The sequence below is a fragment of the Aplysia californica genome, unplaced genomic scaffold (genome assembly GCF_000002075.1).
Source record: "Aplysia californica isolate F4 #8 unplaced genomic scaffold, AplCal3.0 scaffold00446, whole genome shotgun sequence".
Taxonomy (NCBI): Eukaryota; Metazoa; Mollusca; class Gastropoda; order Aplysiida; family Aplysiidae; genus Aplysia; species Aplysia californica.
This window is the reverse complement of record NW_004797716.1, coordinates 592173-619014: the sequence shown is the minus strand read 5'-3', so window position 1 is coordinate 619014 and position 26842 is coordinate 592173. Positions and strand designations below refer to the sequence as shown.

Here is a 26842-nt window from a genome sequence, read left to right as displayed (position 1 = left end):
AAAGAGAGACTGATAGAGAAGTGGTGAGAGAGAGGTGGAGAGAAAGAGAGAGAGAGAGATAGATAGATAGGTAGAGAGAGAGAGAGAGAGAGCTTGATTAAATATGAGTTTAACGCCCCATGGAAACACTATAATGTTATCGAAGAAGCGGGACCTCCGAATTTAAAGTCTAATGTCCATTTCCGATAAAACCAAGGCAAAATTTGGTAAAATTAAATTTTGTGTATAGGGCACTACATAGGACCGACTTGAGCCTCTGACCCCTGAACCCGCTATCTCATGATTATGTGTCAAGTAGCCTAACTAGTAGACTACCAACGCCACGAGAGGGAGAGAGAGAGAGAGGGGGAGAGAGAGAGAGAGAGAGAGAGAGAGAGAGAGAGAGAGAGAGAGAGAGTTGGAATGAAGAACGGGAAAAAAGATGAAGATGAACATTAGAAATCAACAAATTCTAAAATTATATGTTCATAACATACTTGAATGTTTATTGTCTTATTGTTCAAATATCTTCATCTAACAACGAAAACAATAGATTTGAACTAAAACAAAAGATTTGAACACACAATCTCACCAGCATCTTTATCCATACGTAATATGAAATTCCTCAATAAATACAACAACATGCACAATATAACATTCCAATGGGTGCATTCTGTGTGGAATCCCACTACAAAGCACGGTAATTTAATCAATTCTCAGGTCTAAACACGGCCTCATGATAGGCAGTCTCTCAAAGCCTCAAAGTGCAAGGGTAAAGTGAATAAAAATTATAATAATAAACAACATTTGTACTGTATTTGTGCATATCCCTCAGACCGAAGGGCTAGAACCCAAATGGCCGCTGGATCGGAAAAGTAAAGTAAAGTAAAGTAAAGTAAGTGCATATCCCTGCCTGCCAACAAACTCTGTGTACTTCCTTTAAACTATACTATATTATTACCCCAGCAGACCCAAGAACACTCTCAAACATTCTTGGCTTCCCTGGAAGCATACAGTGCAGGCAGCTGATCCAGTGCTCAAACACTAACAAACTGACAGAACAAAACTCCAACCAGGTACATCAGTGCCATTCTAAATGATATTCCCCAAAAGCCTTAACAAAGTCAATGTGAGTTATTAGCAAGGCTAACACTTTGTAAAGTTATACTGTATATAGAACAAACATTTTTTAAAATTTACATCAAAGCCCACTTTTGTCCTCTTTAAGAGGCAAAAAGAGCAATATACAAATAAAAGAAGGAGAAAAGATCAGATGTGGACAAAAGGTGTTTGATAGAAAAGAAGACACATAAATGATATCAGAGTTAGTTTTGTAGAGTTTTGCGGTGCTCGCAGCTGCATAAGGTCATGTGAGCGTGCAAAACAAAATATGACATGAGAGCACCCGCTTACCACAGACAGGCACTGGTATACATCAACAAAACATCAGATGAGTTTCTATAGCCTACAAATATTGCAAACTACCCTGCAAATTTTCTGACCAGGTGCAGCTGTTGCTGAATAGAATGAGGCTGGTAAAAATGTAAACTGAAAGTTGTTGACATCTTACATCAAAAGTGAAGAGACTGTTTAGCAGGAGTTTTACAGATTTTGCAACACATCGTCATTCATAAGTGCTGAAGATTACAGGTGTTACAAGAGAATAGCAAAAACAAAAAGGGAGAAGAGATAAGGTTGACAGATGTTTTATAGGAAAGAAGGAACAAACCATACCAGAGCACCCGCCAACCACCAACAAAGAGACTAGACCAGACACGGTTTCAATCATAACAAAAATTGACAACAAGATCAGACTGTGTGTGTGTGTGTGTGTGTGTGTGTGTGTGTGTGTGTGTGTGTGTGTGAGAGTGTGTGTGTTTGTGTGAGTGTGCGTGTTGCTGGACGTGACCTGGCATTAAATATCCATACTCGCTTCACAAACAAGTTCTATTTTTGTTTGTTTGAGTAGAGATAAGAACATTGACACAATAATGGTCATTTAGTGTGGGGTGAGAAAGTAAGACAGATAGAGAGAAACAACAGAAGGAGAGTAAAAAAGTAAGACCTACCAAGGGTGCCTTCCAACCACTTGCTCTGTAAACATACAACTGCAGTACTTGTTACAGTTACAAAGAAAACAAAAACCGAGTGAGATGGAGTATAACATAATATGTCAGAACAATGTTTAATAGTCAGAATTTGGTCAGATTCAATGACAGCAACATCTGAGCACATCCTGTTTGAAGATGGCCTCATTCCCAGAAATACAAGTACAGATGGACGTTTACGTTCACGACAGACAACACTGCGTCCAGAAAACACTGCGCCCAGAAAAGCCCTAGGCTCAGAACAGTTTCTTTTCTCCCCTGAGTTCTCAGCTCAGCACCTGTCACTCAAGATCTTTCATAATGCTAGACTTGCTCACTTTCTTCTTTGGACCATCTGAAAGGTGGAAAGAAAAAACAACGAAAAATGAAGAAAGAAACATGAGAGTTGAACTGTAGTGAATGATTTGTGGAGTAAAAGTGTACTACAAGTTAGCACAAAACAGGTAAGAAATACAAAAATACTGATAAGAACCTTACGAAGTAAAATGAACAGATCACATAGAAGCATAAACATTTAAAAAAGGGTAAATTACATACAGGCTAAAATAGTAAACACATGCAATTAAAAGAAAAAACCCCCCAATAAACAATTGAAGAATATAAACAAATCAAACCTGTAGCTTCATCACCCCAAATTATGAGACATAGTTAAAAGAAAAAAAAAAGTTTTCATATTTCTTTCTTCTCCACACCATATTCTCATTCACTGCTATAAAAACATTGATAAACTTCCCACTAAACCACAGAAGTAACTTTAATTTCATTATTATTACCCTAGCAGACCCTGTAAGAACACTCAGAAACATTCTCGGCTTCCCGGGAAGCATACAGAGCAAACTGAAAATTTTGACAAAACGTACTCTAGTCGGCAGCTATGCACAATCTACCATACACAGCCAGACACCTAACTCAGCGACTCACCGTCAGAGAAATGTTGAGCGGTCTTCCTCCTCAGCTCATCCAGGCTCTCCTCTGCCTCGGCCCACTCCAGCACCAGACGTCGGCCGTACAAGTGAGTGGAGTGGCACAGTGCGTTGAACGCTCGCTGGAGAGAAATATAGACAAAGTACACACATGAAGCACTAACAAACAGACGATCATCAATACACATATATACAAGATCTACTACACAGATGGGCACTCATCATCATCCAGTGCCAAATCTGCGCAAGATATCGACGACCATGGTTCTCCATTCATTCCTTTGCTTGGATGCTCTAAAAAAAAGCCATGTTTCCCTGATCTTTCCCAGTTACCCATTTGTTTAGGTTCCCCAAGTATGTTGTTCTGGGCCCTCGCTTGCCCTCAATTTCGCCAGTGAGAGCTAGATGTTCAAGACCCTTATGTCTATTTATGGGTCCCAAAAACTGCATTTGTCATTTCCTGATTTTTTAAACATTGAGCCTCCCACGAGGGCTTCATCAAGCGCTACCTCATTTGATAGGCACTAGTGAGTCCTAATACACAAACGAGCACTAAAAAGTTCTAATACACAGATGAGTACTAATATAAGTGACTTTGACTCAAAGCAAATCCATGGTGTAACTGAAGAAAGAAAAAAGAAATTACTGCTGCTAGTGCCAAAAACAGTTCTGTCTATATCTATCACCTTTGAGTAGTTTAGTTGCAAAGAACCATTCATATTAGGCCTATATCAATTTGCCTTTTTAAAAAAATCACTTAGTTATCTCATTTAAAAAAATAATATATAAACTTTTGTCTGTACCCAACACAACCGGTATCAAATTCAGACCCATCTTCAAAAACAAAGAGTAACGAGACTAAGGGCAATGCTGGAGACAAACAAGCTACCTTGGCGTCCTCCTTAGTGAGAAAGTCCACAAAGGCAAACCCTCGGTGCGGCCCTGTCCCTCGCAGCTTCTTGGGCAGCCGGACAAACTTCAGCTCTCCAAACACCCTGAGGACATGGAGAAAATAAAATTGTATATATTTATATGTATAAACATCAATAAATAAATAAACTACATTTTTTATAGATCCCTGTGAAGAAATTTGCCGCACACAATTCGACATGAAGCATTAATATATAGCATCTATATTATTTGCATATATACAGTCGAGCCAGCTCTAATGGCCACTTGTATAAGACAATCAACCAGTACAAACAGCCACTTCCCATTTTTTCCCTTGCATGTTTTATAACATTATTATGACAGCGTGTAAGACATTCACCAGTCTAAGACAACCACTTTTCTCCTTGACACCGGGTGGCCGCCTCAGACAATTTCAACTGTTTCTTCTTAACACTTTGCCGCTTCATCTCGCCTTGGCGATGCTTACATTCCAGTTTTTTTAAAAATTTTCCCCAAAATATGATGGTAAAGTGTCAAGTCTATTGGGACCTTTTATCCCTCTCAGCTTGGGTTTGCCCTGACAGACAGTCACAACACCTTGTCTCCTGAAAGATCTAAACTGTGTCAAAGGAGGTGTAAAACCGGTAAAAATGTATGCTTCCGAGGAAGCTGAGAATGTTTCTGAGTGTTCTAGGGTCTGCTGGGGTAATGAGTTGTACAGTGCATAGAGCATATTCTACAGCGTGGACGAACGCAATATAATTACATTTATTATTATTATTACGACTACAAATCTATTTAACAGAAATGAACCAGTGTTGGTCAAACGCATAAGACCTCAAACTGACTTTCTTGAAGAGTTCCACCTAAATTATCTAAATTGTGTTAAAGGAGGAGTACAACCAGTAAAATTACAATTCTATATTACAGCAATGAACCAGTGTTTATTATATGAATATCAAGCCAAAGGGGTTGGGACTCCGATGGCTGCTGGAACGGAAAACTACAGTAAAGTCACATGAATACGACCTCCACCCAACTTAAAAGAAGAGTTCTTCCTGAAAGACCTAAACTGTATGAAAAGGAGGTATAAAACCAGCACAATTATAATTCTATATTACAGTAATGTACCAGTGTCTGTCACACGAATATCAGGCCAAATGGCTAGGGCTCAGATGACCGCTGTAACGGAAAAGTAAAATCACATGAATATGATCTCCCTCCAGACTTACTTGAAGAGTTCCTCTATCTCTTTCTTGTTGGCCTCAAAGGGGATGTTCCTCACCAGAATCTTGGACGACGTCTGTTTAGTCGCGACTTGCTTCTGTCGGCCCCGCACTTGGCTGAGGAGACAGGACAGGGTGGTGAGATGACGAAAGGACAAGAAAAGGAAAAACAGACAAAGAAGGAAAAGAGAAGAAGGAACGATAAAGAAGGATGGGAAAGGAAAGAAAGACAAGGAAGGAAGAATGGAATGGAAAGAAAAGGAAAGAAATTAAGGAAAAGAAAGTAAAGGGGCAATAGACAGGGATAATAAATGAAGAAAAAAGAGAGGATGCCTCCCAAGTGGAAAAAGAGGATGGCAAAATAAAGAACAGCAAGAAAGATGGAACGGAAAGAAGAGGAAATACGGGAAAGTAAAGAGTCTGACACGGCCTGGGAACCAAACAGAAAAAATGGGAATAGTCAGAAAGGACAACAAAGCAAAAACAAAAGATTCAAATGGCAGTTGAGAACCGCAACATTTCTCAATGAGTAGATTTTGTTTTTATCAGACAGAAGTTACCAAGTAAAATGGATCTAAAAGAACTCACCAACCAAGAAGCAAAACAAACCAGTTTTTAATAAAAGTTTTACGACACTTGCAACCAATAAGGTCATATAAGTGCCGGAGATTAGAGGTGGTACTATATAGTACTATACAAATAAAAGAAGGATGAGAGAGCAGGACGGTAGATTTTTTTCAGGAAAGAAGGAGCAAACCAGACTTGGGCACCCAACAACATGGACCCACTAAAACAAACCGACATCAAACACAAGACAAGATATTGCGGAATGCGACTCACGAGGCAGGTCGGGTGGACAGTTTCAGCTCCAGCTTATGTCCTTCCAGATCTGAGTTCTGCAACATCTTCAGGGCTTCCATTGCCTCAGCCTTCTTCATGAACTGAACAAAGCCATAGCCCATGGACAGTAGCTCACCTGCGGGGAAACAAACACAGTCTCGCTCATTATAATAATAACGACAAGAACAAAAATAATATTATAACACTAAAAATGGCCATTATAAAAACAATCATAATGACAATGGCAGAATAATATTGATGATTATAATGACAATAATAATAATAATAACAATAATATGAATAATAAGAATAACATTAATTATCAATAAAAATAAAAGTAATGGTAATAAAAATAACATCCACTAAACAAGGCCAGTCGATCACAGAAGAATACCCACTATTCATTCAAATGAAAAACTACATCAAACACAAACATAAAATCATGGGACGAAATAAATGTTGAAAAAAGTGAGGGTGCTTCCCAAATGATGGAAAATAACCAGAACTGTGTAGGGGTGCAACCATAATGGAATGTGAAAATCACATATATATATATATATATTTAGACCTGCATGTGAGCCTCAACCAGATTGTCTGAAAATTTTGTGCACCCCCCCCCCCCCCAAAGAGCTTTTGTGGGTGTCATAAGGAAGGACTTCCGAGTAACGAGCGACCACCCCAACAAACACAACAAAGAAGAGACCTACCCCTACCCCTACCCCAACAAAGAACCTGCAACGAGCCTCATGTGAAAAGGCCAGCAAAAGTCCAAAATGAAAAACATTTAAAAAATGAAAAAACCACACCCCAAAACAAACAAGGCTTACAAGGAGCATAATGGCCTACATCTACGTATTGCTAGATCTATAATAATAGGGTTTGATGCAATAACACAATAGATTCTAGAATTGGAATATGAATCCTCCATATAGAACTAGTAAACTAAATAAATCTAGATCTAGATCTAGATCTTGTAGAACAAGTGAATAGGATCTAGGAATAGGCCTTGAACTAGAAATCCGATTCCGATTCCGAACAGAGGGCCTCAGCTGAGTCTAGACTTGGTCTAAATTCTAAATAAATAAATAATTCACGCACCTGATGAAATGCCTTTTACCAACATTAATATTACAGCACAGCCTATGATAGGGTTTGACAAAATAGAATTGGAATATGAATCCTCCATTGAGGTCTATAATGATCTAGAGTATATAATTCTAGATCTAGAATTTCTAGCCTAAGTGAGTCGGACTGGAATGAATCCACATGATCTGAACAATTGAATTTGTCAACAAAACGAAATTCAAAATGGCCGCTCGAGCACGAAACTGAAAGTAGATCATTTAGGTCGTCGTCCTTTTTCGTATTCGCATTTCTACTCAGGTTCCGACAATTATGTCGGAAACGCCGACGTCGGCAGTCGGTGGTCGGCACGAAATCGAACGTGCCGACAAAGCCGACGGGAGAAAAAGGGGGGCGCTGGCAGTCGGCCAGGTCTCGCACTACGCACATTGTCATTGACTGTGACTGATACGGGTGGGCCTAGCGATAGCATCGGCCGCCTCGCGGGTCGCGTCGCGATTGCCGGATTTCAGACGATTGTCGGCAAACATGCAGGTCTAAATATATATACAGATTGATACATAACACACAGATCGTCGCCTAAGTAACCCGCAGTGATATGTCAAAAAACACTTTTTTTTTCTTTTTTCAACTAAATGTTACATTGCGGATTTTGTGTCAAATTTCTAGACATGTAGCTCAACAAGCATCACCAGTGCAACATTCCAACTTTAATTTCTAACAAACATTTTTAGATGAATAGACAAAGTTTTTTCGTTCTCCTGTAAAATTTTGTATTTGTGGGAAACAGGGTTGCACTCGGGCGACGAGATAAGAAACATATACCTTCAGAACATTCTAGAAATTTTGGGAAAAAGATATTTGGACATAAAAATATGCCCATCATTCACAGAATACCCTTCCTGGTAAGAAAGTGTGAAACCAGGGACGGAAAAAGAATGCAATGAAAGAAAAAAGATATATACAGTCGAACCTGTGTAAGACGGCCACCCATTGTCAAGGAGAAAAGTGGCCGTATAAGACAGGTGGCCGTCTTAGGCAGGACTGATCAAGGGGAAGAAAATAAACCATTCCTTTCTGAGAAAACAAACCCTTCCTTTCTGAGGTCCCAACCGAAGGTAGTTGCTTTGTTGTTGTTATTTTTGTTGTTGTTGTTTTCGCTGGGGTTTTTCCCCTTTGTTGCTGCTTTTGTGCACGGGTGACAATAAAACGAAATGTGTCAGACAAAGGGGACCAAGTGCTATGGTAAAACAAACGCACGTGTCGCTACCACTCGGAGAACGAGCGACGCCTTCTGTCACAAGTTCATGTTGACGTCCATTGTTACTTTGTTACAGACTGGGTAAACAGTGACCACTCATCGCATTTAAGATTTGTGTATGGGTTCTGGGCGGGGCTTAAAGGTTATGAGGGATACCTTACCAGCAGCTGAAAATTAACTTTGTTACCTATTGGTCAACAGTGGTAGGGGCCTACGCAACATGATCAGTTGGAGGGACTACCTAACAACGACAGGTTTTTAGATTATGATGGCTCGACCACAACGCTAGGGGCCAATGCTTGATTTACGACAAAGCGTAATGGAGTCACTAAGGTGGCCGTCTAAGACAGGTGTTATTGTTTAGTGTGAAAGGGGTTGTGTGTTGAAATAAGGTGGCCGCGGCCGCGTTGGACAGGTGCCCATTATACACATTTAAATTATATAGAAAAAACGCAAATGGGGAAATGGAAAATGGCCGTTGGTACAGGTGACCGTCTTATAGAGGTGGCCGTCAGGGCAGGTTCAACTGTAATATAATTTGAACCAAAGCATTTTTTTAAAAAGGTACAAAATTCTCACCGGGTTTCTTTGGATCTTTCTTCTTTGCAACAGTCGCAGACTGAACAGTTCCAACGTCGCAGAAATGCTGGGGAGACAAGAAGAGACAAAGAGATACAGTGTGTGGCCTATGGTGTTCATGTTTGCCAACTTCTTCAATACCCAATTTGAGACACCCAAAGTGGTGTCGGCGGCCTAGAGGTTGGGCTACCGAACTCATAATCGTGAGTTTGCGGGTTCGAGGGTTTGAGCTGCGGGCCTGATGTTGTCCTTGAGAAAGGCACTTTACACAAATTCTCCTCACTTCACCCAGGTGGGAATGGGTACCTAGAGAAAGACTGTGTCAGTATGCTAATGATTTAGCGCCTAAAAATGGCTGCTTGCACTGTATGCTTCCCAAGAAGTTGAGGTTGTTTCAGAATGCTCTCAGGTCTGCTGGGGTAATAGTATAGATTGTGTAGCGCATAGAGCTCGCTGTTGAAAGGGGATTTGTGCTATATAAATGCCATTAATCATTATGACATTACATTAAGTAACATTGGTCTCGCTTATATGAGAGGCATGGTGACAAAATGAGTCACTTCTCCGATTTTGGCTCTATGGAAATAGCTATGTCAAATTTATATGTTGCTGACTTTATACAATTTATTAGTATGAAATGATAAAAGACATATTTAACTTGAAGAAAATGGCATCAGTTGAAAGATAACAAATTTGACAACTGTGTTTATTTTCGGCCAACATCTCCATTCTTGGATTGCGAGAAGTAACTCATTTTGTCACCATGTCTCACATACTTTTCCAGAACTGGGTTCTTCACAGACACATATTCTATCTATAATTCCTCATCCCTCCTCAGCAGGCTCAATCTTAAGGTATGTATTGATACTGATGGTCTCCATCAGTAACTGATTCCTGGTCAGTCTAATATTCGTAATAACAAACAAATTTACATCAAAAGGGATTAGTTTTGGTGTAGCAGTGTGGGCTAAAATGTTCTCTCAAATTTGTGACTGCCAAATTCAGGACGGACAGTCCCACGAAATTCCGGACAGTCCCACGAAATTCCGGACAGTCCCACGAAATTCCGGACAGTCCCACGAAATTCCGGACAGTCCCACGAAATTCCGGACAGTCAGTATGCCTGGGTGTCCACCTGAGCAAAAACAAGCCAAGTGGGTGGACAAAAAAGAAAAAAACTTTGGAGTCACCCAAACAAATTGAAAAAAAAAAAGAAATGCCATCACTGGTTTTACACAGAACATATTCCACAGTGTGTGTTTAGCACAGAACCAAATGTGCTGAAGTCATGTCCCAATAGATAGTGCTTTCATTATTTGAAAAAAGTATGACAAAATAAGACACAAATGCAAACCTTTGGCAAACTTTTCTCTGCCAGAATCAATCTCATAGGCCACAGAAACCACAAGTCATCTTAACCCTTAGTTCTCCTAATTCTTTTATTTTGCTGGAGAAATATTTTTCTCTGCAGATGTATTGGTCATTGTCAGATATTAACGGATGAGCTATTATTATGCAAACCTGAGTGCAGGTTATTCTGCTTACCTGGCGTAACTGCTCATCTGTTGTTGCAAAGTTCAAGTTCTTGACGAAGATGGTTGAGCCTTCCTCAGGCTCAGGCTCTGTGCTTTCATCCTGGGGACGGAAACAGATCAGCTGGGGTCAGAGTCCAGCAATATCAATTTGGCATGATGGGCAAGTCGCTACACAGAAAGTGTGGGTGGCTGGTGGTGCTATGGTGCGGTTCTCTCCTTCTTTCCTATCAAAAATCAATCCTCATTATTTCTTTCTTTTATGTTTTGTTACTCTCTTGAAACACCTTTAATTGTTGGGACTTATATGACCTAACTGTGTTGCAGGTGCCACAAAAGTCTTACTAAAACAAAGACAGAGACTACTCAGCCTTCACTTCACGCCATGCTAAATAAGAAAAATGTCCAGTCTCAACATAAGGCTCATATAAGAAAAAACTGTGCGGCTTCCACAATAAATCTTAAACTAACCATCAAAACACTTCATTCAAACACAAATTACCAATGTAAAAGCAGGAAGTCAAGAATATTTCTGAGTGTCCTTGGGCCTGACGGGGTACTAATGGTTGTAAAACACCTAGAGCATGCTGTAGAGCCTGGATATGCGCCGGAAAATGCAATTAAATTTTTCTTAATTATCATAAAGAAATAGTGCACATTGAACCAAAAACATTTTTCTTCAGTAAAACCCATCAAAACGATAGAATATTTCAATGTCCACCATCGAAATTCACAAACCTGTTCTGTTTTCATTTGACCATCATCGTTACCACCATCATCACCATCATTATTGTTGTCATCTTTGTCATCTTCGTCTCCTTCTTTTGCATCCATATCCTCCTCCTTCTCTTCTTTCTTCTCCACTTTCGTCACAGGGCTAGGTGCGGGCGTACTGAAGACACCCATGGGGGCCCACTCTAAGTATAGTGGGATGGATCGGAACTGGAACAGTAGAGATTCATAATTAATATTTTAATTTCAAAGGCACATTTTACTTTGTACTAGGAGATGATTCTTCTACTTCTTCAAGTGCAGGATCTGAAACCGATGTCTGCAATCATGGTTCATCACTCATGTCTCTGCCCCAACACTCCAGGAAGACATCTAATTATCGGCCAGCTGCTAAAATGTACTTAGCCAAAAATGCTTACTTATTCTTCTATTGCAGTTTCTCAATCTTTGACATTGGTAACATGTTGCCATTAAATACTTTAGTAGAAATTCAAATTCTAAACGTTGAAAGCAGCTCGCAAAAATACACAATTTAGGCACTTGTGTGTGGAGGAGAGGATGTGAGAAAGAGTGTGTGTGTGTATATGGGGGTGCACATGCACGTGTTTATGTGTGCACGTTTGCGTGTGTGTGTGTGTGTGTGTGTATGAACGTGGTGAAACACCAAACCAATGTGCCTGGATCTGGACAGTTAAGAAGTATCTTTATCTTATCTCATCTATCTTTACTTCGCTTTTTCATCCTCTGTCGTCTTTAAGCATCGAGGGGAGATGCAGTTTTCTATTGTAGGCCAGCTCCGTCGCTCTTTCGATTGGGATATTATAATTTCTCAGGGTTTCCTTGACTCCCTCAACCCATCTTTTGCATGGTCTACCTCTCCCTTCATAGCCTAAGAGCTTGGTGTGTACACCCCTCAAAAAATTTATCAGTCTTAAAAAGGGAGTAAAGCCCACATCATAAGCCTTGCTCTTACCTTTGAAAAATTGAGTTTCAGAAAGCCTTGCCTGGCCTCGGAAGGTTCCAGATACTCCACAACCGCCGTGATTCCTGTTGGCGGCATGACAACGCGCGCCACCGACCCGTGGCGGGAAAAGATCTCGCGTAGTTCATCGCTCGTCACTCCAGTTGGCAAGTTCTTAACCAGGATCACCGTCTTACTTCTTTCCCCTGCCGCCTAAATGTGTGAAGAGAAAGCAGGGTATAGTTATGTCCGCCATTTTAAATGTTTGAACATTTCCCAAAAGGATCAATACAGTGGAACTTATTTTTAAAATTTATGTATAATGGATGCCACCTTACAAAAATGCTGAGTGAGATGTATATCGGGTTTTTTAAAGTGGAAAAAGTTCCTTTTTATCTCTACTTTCTCAATACACCCAGCTGTAAAGAGACACATGGCAATAGGATAAGACTGAAATCTTTGTATAACGGAATGGAATCATTTAAAGTTTTAACAGACAGTCACACTATTTCCTACAGGAACTGAGACAGAAAAATCAGAATGAAAATTCTGAGCAATGGAGTTGTTCTGAAGACTTATCTGAGTACAGAGAAAAACATCATCAAAATAACAGAAACTCAGTGCGAGGATAAAGAAAGAACTATAAAGACTCGAAAAAAAAAGTCACTTTTAACTTATTCGCTACGTATAATTTTCGGCTTGTGGACTAATTTTTTTCGGGAGGGCGAATGAGAAGATGACAAGTGGGCAGTTATAAGGTCTTTGAGACCATAAATTCAAATAAATACCAACGTATTATACACCAATATTTTCAGTATGGTTTGTAGAATACATCTGTAATGTTTATTTATGTATTTTTCAACTTTGGTTCCTGTAAGAGACGATTATGCAACACAATTTTGATTGGATGCGGATAAAATTTGAAAATAAAAAATTAATAATCTTTGGTGAAACTCAAAAAATATGTTTGCACCTAGTCAAATGATACATCAAAATAACCATAAATGAATATAGAACTGGAAAATATTGAAAAGTTTGCAGTTATTTACATACATTCCATAATATTTGTACATTTGGATCATAACATCCGATATTGAAAAAAAATAAAACATTTTATAATCTTGAAAAGAGATCACAAACAGAAAAAACCCACTCGTATCTAATATGGAATTATTCAAAATTGCATTTGGAATAAACCTATACATGTCTTGAGTGGCACTTTTGTGTCATTTCATCAAAAAGTAGTGATTTTGGGGAGAAAAAAATATTTTGACAATTTAGATCTAGCACTCAAAAGTATTGATTCCTCAATAACAGTGCATTGGCAATATGAGTCTAATCGTATCAATATTATAAAAAAGAGTCCTACATTTCTTAAGTGGGCAAAATAATTATAGATTTTGTTGTGTAAAATTACTAAGACTGGTGTCCGGGCTATAATTTTGGCACCGTGATAAAACAAAGTCAAATAAACTACGAAACCGCTTTTCAAAACTGAATCTAAATTTATGATTTTCAGTGGAAATGCTTCACCCGGAAGTCAACATTATATTACAACCTTTATTTCAACATGGACATGTGGATTGGAATAGAATCTAAGCTAAAATTGAAGATCGGTTCTCGAGTCGCCAGGGGCGGCTTAGCGTACTGACGGCACTTTAGCCGCGCCGCCCCCACGGCTCGGCGTAGCGAATGAGTTAATTTCAAATTCCATACCTGACCGAAACTGTCGAGGGCAACTCCGTGAGAGAGTAGAAAGTCTCTGGTCTCAGCCACAATCTGCGTCTCTCCCAATGCCATACGCACTCCCACACTGCCCTTGGCATCCTGAATAGAAAGGAAAAATAAATTAATTTTTTAAAAAAAACCTATTGATTTTAGACCTGGGAACGGAAGCAAGATGAGAGATAATGTGAGTGATCAAAAGGTGGAACTTAAAAAATCAATACTTTTTACACAATATCCAACACATAACAAAATGTTCTAAAAACTCGTCTGTAAATCAAACTCATCTGCTACAAGAGACAATTAATAAAAACAATCTGTTACAAGCCTGTCCCCCCCCCCCTTCTCTCTCAATATCAGTAAATCAAACAACTGCTACAATGCTACAAGCCACCCCCCCCCCCTCAAACCTATCAAACTAACCTACTAACCTTGGTGTCCGTAAATCAACATAATCTGCTACAAGTCAACGCCACTCCACCCACTCTCAAACACACACACACAAAACTCACACTGTCCAGTATCCGGCTCTTGTCTGTGTTATACTTCTTGGCCATGGCGTCGGCCACAGCGTTGGCCCCGAGGAACAGAGCATTCCAGTTGTGGGAGCTGGGGAAGATATCCAGGGAAACAATCGTTTTGTTTTAGTAAACGTTTAGCGCCACTTGTAACACAAACAAGTCATAAGAGTGCCTGAGATTTAGTATTAGTAAGTAAAGAGTTTTACGACACTTGCAACACAATAAGGTCACACAAGTGCAATTTATTAGATCATGTCAGTAAGAGCTTTACTGCACTGGCAACATAATAAGGTCATATAAGTGTCGAGAAAATTAGAGAGGTTACTTGAGAGTAACAAACACAAAAAAGAAGAAGGGGAGATTAGGATGACAGATGTTTGATAGGAAAGGCAAAGCAAACAACACCAAAGCACCCGCCAACCACCCACCAATTTTTTCAAACAGTCCTTCTTCTTCTTCCTTGTTCTCAAGTTTTAAACAGTGATATTCACTTTTAGTGGGCTGATACCCAAGTAGGGATAAAAGCTCAGCAATAATTATCCAAACTGATATTTTCCTATTAAAATAACGCTTTACTTGTGGCATTGTTCACCTTTTTTAGTACTAAAACCTAAAATTTATACACATTGTTATGAAATAGTGCCTTTTTTTTTCACAGCTTCCCTTTTGTTCTGCAAAATCATTTCTCTACATTGAATTATTAAACAAACCTGTACAATAGACTATAATAGATATATAAGTAAAACAAAACAGTAAAGTCAACCAAAGTTAAAGTTCAGCAATACTCTGCTGAGAATTCAAACTGGGGCTGTAGTAGTCTAGCATGACATCAGCTGAGCTTACAGCCCACACTTGCACTTCAACCCCATTTTACAGAACTACAGAGTGGTAATTACTTTGAGCTGTTCGCTTTCTGCTGCAAGTCTTTCTTTTTCTTGTAAGATGACTGTTCTGCAAATGATAAAACAGAAAACAGTATGAAACATCACCATAAATCTGAATATGACATTCATTCATTAACTTTCAGTAACCAAATACAACTTACAGAATAAAAGAATAGAATGCACGAAAACATAAAAAGGGGCTAACCTATAAGATACATCTTTATTGTCCAGATCCTGGCACATTGGTTTGGTGTATCACCTCACCACGAGTACACAAACACACACACACACACGCAGGCTTACAATCACAGGCATAATATAAATGAGCAGCAATATAAACAATAATAATCTTAACCTATATACATACTCAATGTTATTCTGATGCATGCTCTAAGGTCATATATGAATACTTATACAAGAGGGTTAAGAGGGAAGAATTTTGATGGATGATGGTAAAAATTACCTTCTGTATCTTTCTTTGTTACAGATCAGAAGCCTTGGTCTTTTACTTCTGACTGATGTTTTTATTTGAGGGAACAGTGGATGTTTGTTGTCTAAGAAGATGGAATTAATTTTTTCAGAGCAAGCTGTTATGTACAATTCATCCAAGTAGGGAATGTAGATGTTGAAATTGTACATGCTTTCCGTATTAGTCGATTTAATTTTTCATTATCTTGTTGTCTTGTGTTCCCCGCTCCATGCTGTTTAAACAAAAATTGATCACACTTTCTACGGTTGAATGATAGAATATGGACATCTATGTTTTACAATTGCTCGATGTTTTCACATTTAATTTCGAGTGGCTGCAGGGGGAGATACTTTTTTTTATAAAATCAACAAGTTCTTTGGGTTTTTTTCACATTTAAAAGCAGCTTATGATTTTCACACCATTCAGAAAAGTTCAGTACAATATTCCGGTAAGCGGTTTCGTTATGGCCAGCCTGAATTAGCCCAATTATGGTTGAATCATCCGCAAATTTTATCAACTTATGTCACTAACATCCCACCCACCCTCCCACTGTTTCAGTTTGGATCATTTTTGGAGGCAAACTGCTTAATGCCAGGTTACAGGGTTTTTTTCTGTTCAAAGAAAACATTTAATTTCTTATTTTATACCTTACTAACAGTTTACTACTTTACTCTGAACTATGAGAACATCTCTAACAGGAACAATTTTTTTTCTCACTAATTTGAGAAACCTCTGCAAATATCAGAGAGTGCATTGTATCATTCTTTATGTCCTGGGGTTTTGTTGAAAAGATCAGCAGACTAAAGTCATGGTTTGCCCGACAGTTCTGGGTTGTTTCTAGTTTCTTTTTCTCCTCCAATTTTTCAAAAATATCAAAGCATCATTGTCCCTGAGTTAAATTTCAGCACTATAAGTTATCATAATTACCAAGTGTCTTGTCTGAAATAGACATTAACAGTTCTCCATCCTTCTATTTCATTGAAGGCCCTCATGAATGAGTTGTTCATTGTGTTGTTAGTTGCCAAAAGAATCAGTTACAAAATGAAAACAAAATAAAATATATTTTGACCAGCTTAAAAAAACCTTTTTAGCAAGAGTTTTACAGCACTTCTGATACAATAAAGTCATAAAAGTGCTGAAGATTATAGGTGTTACAAGATAGTAACAAACACATCAAAGAAGGAGGAGAGACAAGGACTACAGATGTTTGAAAGGGAAGAAAAAGCAAACTACAACAGAGCATGTGCCAACCATCCACACAAACATCTTTTAGGTGACAGTACTTAGATCCACCCCTCTCTCACCATTGGAGACATCTTCTGACGAATTCTCTCGCCCCGGCAAGATGTGCATGAGACGTCCGTGAAGACTTGTGTAGTCCAGCTCCGTGTACGCTTTGAGCGCGTGCTCGGGAAACACGAACACCACATGGGCAAAGCCCTTGACTTTCTTGGTCAGTGGGTCGACGGGTAGCACCACTTCAGCCAGGGGACCTGCGGTACACGGGAAGAACAGCAAGTATCATGTGAATTGAAAGGGCAAAGTCGTAAGCCAACATTAATTTTGTCAAGTTTCGAAACTTGGAAAACCTATAGCTACTATTTCAGAAGTCACCACTGCACTCTTTTGATCCATTTCCAATAAATAACAAAAAGACAGCCAAAGCAACATATTAAATGCTATAATATTTGCAGAATAACGGCATGAGAGGCAACTATGGGGACAGAGAAAAGCCTCAGACTCATATTTGTAAGGAATTAATTAAAATTCAGAAATTATTCTCAAACCTCCCAGGAATCTTCAATCTTATCAAGAGACATTATGCATTATTTGTATTTATTCAACACCTGCTTTTAAGACAAACGTTTCCATACAAAAAATGTCTGACTAGAACAATGACATCTTCACTGAAAGATACTCACCGAACTTCCCAAACACCTTCTCTAGCTCCTCCTCAGTCATACCGAACCACAAGTTCCGAACAAACAAACGGCCAGACTGGATGAAAAGAACATAACATCAATGTAAAGCAAGACAACCCAGAAACACACCATCACTATAATTACTTATCAAAAGTATTACAATTATAGAATATAAAGAGACATGCAGTAATATGGTTCATTTACTAAAAATTCTATCTAGGAATGGATATGAGACTTATAAATAGATTATTTGTTTGCATGCTGTGTCAGAATTGATAAGTAGGATGTACCCCTGTTTCTCCCAGGCTGCCATAACTATGAGTACAGGACATCCAGTAAGAAAACAGAGCAGTGAACATTGCCTTGTAAAAAAATTTGATTAAGCTTACACAACAGCATCACAAAGTCAGTTTAAGCAAAATCATAACAGAAAATAGTCTTAAAAACTTCCTCCTGAAATATGCTCATCATAATCATTAAAAAGAAAAAGTTGATGCTTCAAAATCACATGATAATTCAAGGGTATAAAATCAAATTCTGATGAAAACAGAGCTAGTTCCATTTGTGTCATAAAAGTTTCAGTATATCTTTGTTTACTAAATGACAAAACACAAACCTCTCCAATGCTTTCAACTTGAGCTTCGGATTCTTTAGCCTTTAGAAACGATATGAAAAAAAAAAAAAAAAGCATCATACAAAGTTAACACCAATTAATTCGCTTTTATTGATGGAATTGTCACAATGGATGAACAAATACATTCCATACATATTTGTGGTTATTAAGCAGTTGACACACTGTAGCTAAGGTGAACAGGGCCTCAGAGGGTTAAAAGTCACAATCAATAACGTCAAGCTTTATTATTTCACAATAGATAAAAATGGATCAAAGTCACGAAACCATCAAAGACAAACATTCCCTCATTATTCTTCAGCACTGGTACATTTCTGCAACCCTAGTTAATAACAACGATACTAATGATAACAATCATAAATAGAAAACAAAAACAAAAATAATTTTGAAATCTAGATTAACCCTCGTAGCGCTTACCGGAAGCGCTGAGCGTACTCCGTGCCGGGCTCGCTTAGCCTTGACCGTTTGTGACCTGCCCCGGAGCGCTGGCCGGGTTGTTTGAGGCCCACGCGGGGAATGTTATTGTTTCATTTTGTATCTTGACAGTATGCACGCATACATTCACCAAAACCCTAGACAATTTATAAATTCAGAAAAGACTTCACTTTCCAGAGGTATGGTTTTCAAAATAATAAAGGGAAAGCTGTTAATTAAACCAATCATTCACTGTTCAGCGCTACTGGGCAATTGACCTAAATAAACATTATATAGAGTCTATCCCTAACAGAACCCACGAAGGCATGCAGTGCCTTGACCCCTGGGTTATTTTTTCCTTGATTTTGATTGGTTGAACCATTCTAGAGTAAAATTTTCCATTACAGAACTAATAATAGCATCTAAAGGTGACGCTATTTGCTCCAAAAATAAGGTGTTCCCCTAAAACGACAATAGTTGCCTCGCGCGCTTGGGAGCTGGCCCGCCCGTTGGCGATTATTGTCGCCTCGCGCGCTCAGCGGAGTGAGAGAGGGGAGGCGAATTTTGTCGCCTGGAGCGCTACGAGGGTTAATAATGATAATAATAATATAGATGAATACTGTTCTTAACACCATCTCGATTCCAAGTCTGCCACAATGAATAATAATGATAATAATTACAATCACAATAAGATGCTACTAATAATACTCATAATAACAGTAACAATAATAGTAAGACTGAGATACGGACTGACTATTGTTCTGTTTTGCCATACTCATGCACAAAACGGCACAAATATTGTGAAAACATCTCTCTACTCACCTTCACTTCCCACACTGGGGGTGCTGAGGCTTTTTTCTCTACAACTTCTTCTGCTGATTTCTTCAGGAAAATCTTCTTACCATCTAAAGAAATAAAAATATAATATATATAATGTTACATCCTTTCTCGACTACAAGTAGAAATAAGGAGAAAGAAAAAAAAAAGAACATGAAGCAACACGCACTTTCATTTGATTGCAATTAACCCCTTCCCGACCTGGCTCACCAGAGGATTATGAAGAGGCGGCATAAGACAGTCCCTGATCAAGGTACAGAAAACAATCAATACATGTGTGGTAGACCATAATAGTGTATTTTCATGTCCTTTAGTAGTTTAAGGGTCAATCCCATGGTATAGCAATAGTTTTGAAAATCAGTTTTGATGCAAAACAGATCTGAGTCTTTTTAAAGGAAATAAAAATATAGAGCAAATCTGAGCGTATCAGAGCATTTGGCTAGTCTTCATCGTCGTTCTCCACATGACCTCTCCTTTCCATTCTTATACAGCAAAAATAACGGTGTGCCTGAATACAAAACAAAACACATAACCAGTACAAATGTGTAATCCACATCACAACAACTCACTGATGAAATTCTTGTTTCTTCCCATAGCTTGCTCCAGATCTTTCTCAGTCGAAAACTCCACAAAAGCCACACCTATATCAGACGAAGATAATAAATTTATATAGGGCAATATTACATGACTGTTTACATATCTATGACCATACTTTTGCTTTCAATGTCAGTTATGTCAGTCCAGCCTAAAAAAACAAGACAGTCGCTACCTTAGAATTAAAAAGTTTTATTAGACATTTTTGGCAGTTTTGAACTACTAAAACCACGAGGTCAGAAACAAAATGTTGATCTGCCCTATCAAAATCGTAAGATTAAGGAGTCATTATCAAGACATTCGAAGAACTACATTTGAAAAAGCTTTCCCATATGGTGAAACTTCAAATTTCTCAAAACTAGGTATTGAGAAGATTTAATAAACCTTTGTAATTCTACAGTAACGAGGTGTTTGCAGTGTACCCAATTTGTCCTAATTTTCGTTACATAGGTTTGAGTTACATCTTCATTATATTGATTTACCTGAATTATGGATGAGTCAAACCAATTTGTCAATCTCTAAGGCATTTGAGTTTTCTGTGCCCAATTGTACTGACATTAACTTCACCAGACCTTTCAAGACAAACCAATCAAACCACAGTGAGACAGGCCTGCAGTGGTGATGAAGGTCCAGAGAATCTCCCTGACTAACATAAGAAGAGGATCAACCAAATTCTGACAAATTGACCTACCCATGGGCTTCTTCTGAGCATTTCTGGGGATGCGAATCTTGAGAGGCTTAATGGGCTTGAAAAACTCCTTGACTGTTTTCTGCGAGTACAGACAAAGAAGAACACAATTACCGTGATACTACCTCATAACAACATTGCAGCATCATCTATGTCTATCCTTAATCTCATTTTACACAAGAAATATAGAAAGCTGACTTTGCAAAAGCAAAGAAAAAATATTGATGATGTCTGGCAAAGGTCAATAAGTTTAAAGTACCCCTTAATCATTTTCAAATAAATACTCATGAGAAAAACTTTTGACAATATTCTTTGCATTTATTTTAATCAACAAAAATCTCAACAGCAGAGGCATCCTCTCCTGCTGCCAGCCTAACCGAGGACCAAATTCTGAAGAGAAGAGGAAAAATGTAACTATTTAAGCAAAATGTAACTCTTTAAGCAAAATGGAGCAATGAATTTTTATATCTGTCATTACAGTTGTTTCTCTCATTGAAAATGTGAAAATGTTCATACCAACCAAGGTAATATATATATCAACAGACTTGACTTTGCAGGGCCATTCAAATTTGTAATATTCTACAATCTAAATATTTTGCCTGAACATATGACTATACCCTCAACAGAACCTTTGAATAGAGATTGCAATACCTGGCCAAAGAGTAAACAAATAGTGCAAGAACACAAGCGTGAGGTAGCGTAGTGAAATCAGGCGCTCGTCAAAATGAAGAACGTGAAGAAAGTGGCATTTTTTCTCAATCAGGATTATGAATTTTATCAAATTTTTTTATTTTTGGCTCAGCACCTTTCATGTCCATGAGAGAACACATCTATGGGGATTTTACAGAAAAACATTGATTAAAGGCACAAAAAATGTAAATTTGCAGTTTCCATGGACTCTCAAGCTAAGAAAATAACTAAATTTTGGCAGCCATTTGCTCGCTAATTTTGCCTCCGAAACCAGATGAACCCCCCCCCCCCCCCCCCCCACCCCTTCAATTGCCAACATCTAGATTCTGGACTTGAGCCTGAATCCGCAGCGCTGTTACGCAAAGTTCTCACCTCAGAGTAAAATCCAGAGAAGCCTTTCATCTTGATCACAAATCCAGTCCTCCCTGGCTTCGCTTCTTCTTTTTCCTCAACATCCTTTGGAAAAAAAAGTATTAAAAAATTTCAGTAGTGTTCCACCTAACACCAACTTTTGGAACAAAAATACACGAGAACATCGTCTCTTTCAATCTTTCTTATCTGGAAACAGCAAAGACAAACTCTTCATATAAATTTACCCAGCATTAATTAGCCCCATTTAAGCATAATACTCACCTCGCTCAGTCAAACATCTCTGCATAATAAAAATACAGTATCAAAAGTGAGAAAAAAAGTAATTTATAAATCATATCCATTGGCACTCAAAATTTAGAGAAAAGAAATGTACTTAAAAAATGCACAAAACATGTAACACTTCAAAGTATTTAATCAATCAGAGAGCAAAAATTAGGGGCAAAATCATTAGTATGCTAGACTTTAAAAACACTTCTTGTACCATTTCCTTACACCCAACATACTTTTTTTCAGTCAAATGCTCTCAAAAATAAAGGAACACTCTAAGTCCTGAACCAGTTAAAGACAGAAATGAATACACCATCTAAACACACTGTTCAGCTATGCATCTCTCACACACACACACACCTGTGGCTTGGTCATCTCTGTCTCTCCATCAGCTTCAGCATCATTGTTTTTCTTTTTTCCACCTTCGGCCAACTCTTTCATTTTTGCTCTTGCAGAATATTTGCTCCATGCTTTGATCGAACCATCTCCGACATCAGCCGCCATATCAGTCTGGAATTTAAAAATTTCTTTAAAAATCACTCCATAAAAATCATACACAAAAACCAGTTTCATAGCTCCACATAATTTTTTTTCTCTAAACATTATTTTTGATTAGGAATCCTTGTGATGATTTTTTCAGGAACCCAGTGTATGTTCAAAAGTGGTACAAGACTCTAGCATCAAATTTTAATTTAAGCTGCCATATTAACTTCTCTCATATTGTTCGTTCACCTTGAGGCGTCAATGCTACTCTATACTGGTAAACTGGCAAAAAAAAATATTTTTAAATTTAAAAACTTGATGAAAATGCTGTGTTTATAAAACTGTGAACAAGACAAATAATATCAGTATCAGGTTCTTAGTTTGGGATGCGGTCAAAGTTAGAACAAACAAGACAAGAAAAGACGGAGGAAAATAAAATTTGAGGGTTTTTTTTTTTTGCTTTCAAGATGCACAAAAAATAATTATTAATGCTTTGCTTTAACTATAAGAAGAGAAAAGAGAATTGAAAAAGTAAGGAAAGAAGACATGCTTTAAACTCCAATCAATATGGCATCAGGTCCACCAAACCTGAATTTTTGTTGTTGTGATAAATGTCCCATTGAGCTTTCTGCATGTAGTTGTAGCATCCTGGCTTGAGTTGAAACCAACAAAGGCAAATTTCCTGAATACACCGTCTCGAGTGTATTTGAGATTGCAGTCTGTGACTTCCACACCAGGACATATCTTCTGCACATGTGAAACCAGCTTGTCTCTGGTGATCTGAAAAAAAAGATTTAAAAAAGAATTAATTTTAATTACTAGTCAGAAAAAAAAAGTGATTATTGGGAGTCGACTCCTTATAATTATTTGGCATTATTAGGAGTCGACTCCCATTAATCACTTGACGCTATTATTAGACCTCCTAGTCATGACAAAATTACAGTACAGTGGTTTGTGTATTGATAGAGGGATGGTTTCTGGCCATCTGGTGAAACGGTCTATTATTATGGTGAATAAGGTAATTCATGCCTTGGCTGGTTGGGCGCCCAATCAGGTCCACATGCAGATTGCAAAGTCTGGAGTTCGGTGGAAGATGTTATAACTAACCCGCGACACACAGAAAAGTACAGCACAATAATAAAAGGTAGCGTCAATTGCTACCGAGTGAAGAGGTGTCAAGTCTGAAACCAATGCTTTATCTTTTATAAAAATAGCTTTCTATTCATAATGAATATAATGTGTTACGCACACATGAATTTAAAATTATTGATCTAACCCCTTCTCATAATTTGATAAGTCATAATGAGTTGTTACACACATTCCAGGGTTCGAAAGGATAAAAATAGCAAGGTCAATTTCCTAATATGTTTTGCACTCAAATTCTTCTTTTTACCTGCACACAATGGTATTCAAAACTATCTTTTAACTCATTTTTATCAGGAAGGTTCAAAATCATTTTGCATAAAATTCAAGCTCATTTGAAAGATTTTGCACAGTAAAATGGAATCTTCTTTCCTGGCTATCCTTTCGAACTCCTCAAGTTTAAGCGGGTCAATTTGTTCTCTAATTTCATTAGACGAACATCTAGAGCTACCAACATGGAGTGTTTTGAATGAGACGTAGGCTAGCCTACGCTTCGGTGTAGAGCCAACACAGGCGATTCTAGAAATAGGCCACAAACACACACAAACTCAAGCAGACTAACACACACACACTTGAGCAGCGGGAATACGGGACCCGGTCATCACATGGGTGCCACGGACGGCGGGGGGTTAGGGAGAGAGAGACACCCCCATCCCCCCACCCCTCTCTCACACAAACACACAGGGAAAGAGAGGCATGCATAAGCAGAAGTTCACGAACGTAGAACACCGAGCACACATAGATCTACTCACCAACACAAAAGAACTCCAATTTACTCTGTGGTAATTGACACTACTATTATAAAATCGCTCACCAAAGCTTTTGGAAAACGAAGTGTATACAGACCTGGTAACCAGGAACAAAGTCACGAAGTATACAGACCCGGCAGGGGAAATCTTTTGTGATTTCGCAAAGTTTCAGCGCCCAGACCCGGCAGAGCGTGTGTGTATGTGTGTGCATGTGTGAGAAAGAAAGGGAGAGAGGGAGAGAGGGAGAGAGAGAGAGGGAGAGAGAGAGAGAGAGAGGGAGAGGGAGAGGGAGAGAGAGAGAGGGTAGAGAACGGGGGAAGTGCTAGTAAATATCACCTAGCTGACAGGTGGGAATGAGACAAAGATAGAGAGTGAAAGTAGGTGGGGGACAAAGAATGACAGACAAACAAAGAGAAGGCGAGCGATACACAGAAGAGAGAGAGAGAGAGAGAGAGAGAGAGAGAGAGAGAGAGAGAGAGAGAGAAAGGGGTGAGAGAGACAGAAATAGAGAGGGTAGTTCTTTTCTTCAAATTTTGTCTTATTGACTCCTACAACTCCACAACGGAGGAAAAACGATTGTTCATCATCTAAAAGATATCCGCAATCTTCATTCAGATCAAGGCATTGAAACTTGATTTTAGATTACCTGTCTGTCTAGATCTAGACCTAGGCCATAGATCTAGAAGAACATAAGTCTACACTGAGCCAAGAGGGCGCTGAAACTTTCCGAAATCACAAAAGATTTCCCCTACCGGGTCTGTATATTTCGTGACTTTGTTCCCGGTTACCGGGTCTGTATTCACTCCCTTTGGAAAAACACAGAGGCGCAAAAAAGACAATGAACTTTTAAATCTAAATGGATCGGGGGACAGAAAACCAACGGCTCTACTGCAAAAAAAATAAACTCATTAAACTTAAACGACGATTCTCACACCCTTAAAAGGGCACTTTTCCTGTCGGGGTCACCAATATAACTAGTTTACAACTTCAGTAGGACGTCGAGTTGTAAACACATGAAGCTACAGCGAGCACCTAGCACACCTCGGTGATTGGCCCAAATATAGATGATGTACTTCTGCCATCTATTTTTGTCGTCTTCCAGGGCTTCCCCCAAGACTCTTGGGTTTCCCTCGCCAGTAACTGTTGACTAGATCTCGCCGTCTTTTTTTATTCATGTTATAATCTTTTAGATCTACAATCTCAGCAATTCTTGTTCCATAAATTTACCTCCTCAAAATTTCGTTTGTTAAAGTCAAGAGTAGGAGGATTTCAGGGGGGCTTGCCTCCCAGACCTAATAAAAATACGAAGGCCATAAAAATATGGAAGGGAGGGGGAATATGTGATATGTCTCTCCATAATTAGATGCTTTGCAGTTAGATTGCATCCCTGTTCTTGATGTAAACAAATGGGTGCTTTTTCGGTAGTTCCCACCCCCCTTATTTGAGCCTGACCTACATCTAGATCTAGATCTAGATCTATATGACTATATGATGTTTGATTCGCGGTGAGCTAAGATATCAAACCTAACAACTGCAAAACATTAAATTATTGTAAAATTCAGGGGGGCATGCCCCCCTGAAACCCCCCTTCCTATTTTTATTAGGTCAGCCCCCTGAAACCCCCCTACTCTTGTGGCCCAAACCCGTGAATAAAATTTTGCGGAGTGGGAACTACCGAAAAAGCGCCAACAAATGGACCGTGGACTTGAATGAACAGAACTACAAGATCACCAACTTAACATTTATTCACAAGGCCTTTTATACATGCTATGAGCACATTAGGCCTTACAAAAAAACCTTTTTTCCACCCCCCCCCCCCCCCCCCCCCCCCAGTTTGCAAGTTGGAATCGTGTAAAAAAGACACAACAATAATAGATCTAGTCTAGATCTAGTCAAGTCAATACCACATGCCATGCAAAACCCCAAAGCCCAAACCCAATAACTGAACGTGAAAGACATAGATCTAGATCTAGATATCTAGATTCTACGTCTAATCTACATCTAGATCTAGAAATCTAGATCTAGATTAGATATCTAATCTAGTATCTAGTCTAGATTAGATTGAATGAAACAGATCTAATCTACTTCTGAGTAAGGCCAGGCAAACTTTTGAGATTATCGATAAAAGCTCTCGCCCAGCTCTCCTCGACATTCATATTTCTTTCAAAATAATATTCTTAAAATAAGAGGACACTTACGTCTCTTGGTAGACTCTTGATTATAATCCGGGATGACATAATGACAAACAATTAAAATGTGGTCTTATAACAAATCACCCAACCTCAACATGTCAACATGGTAGACCTATCATGCTTTCTTTCTCACATTTTGGGTTATA

At 38.7% G+C, this 26842-nt stretch overlaps 1 protein-coding gene across 1 annotated transcript; it reads right to left on the bottom strand.

The window, feature by feature from the left end:
• Nucleotides 1-2133: 2133 nt before the first annotated feature.
• Nucleotides 2134-26842, bottom strand: LOC101857507 (probable RNA-binding protein 19). Its single transcript, XM_005105008.3, has 22 exons — nucleotides 26703-26842; nucleotides 23201-23392; nucleotides 22490-22639; nucleotides 21863-21946; nucleotides 20804-20882; nucleotides 20088-20159; nucleotides 19504-19586; nucleotides 18253-18291; nucleotides 17637-17712; nucleotides 17019-17207; nucleotides 15258-15312; nucleotides 14353-14449; nucleotides 13832-13942; nucleotides 12128-12328; nucleotides 11161-11364; nucleotides 10436-10525; nucleotides 8891-8957; nucleotides 5968-6103; nucleotides 5134-5244; nucleotides 3900-4005; nucleotides 3009-3132; nucleotides 2134-2421 (listed from the first exon to the last, which is right to left on the bottom strand). Exons 1-22 carry the CDS (start codon nucleotides 26739-26741, stop codon nucleotides 2369-2371), a joined length of 2358 nt encoding a protein of 785 aa, XP_005105065.1. The 5' UTR covers nucleotides 26742-26842; the 3' UTR covers nucleotides 2134-2368.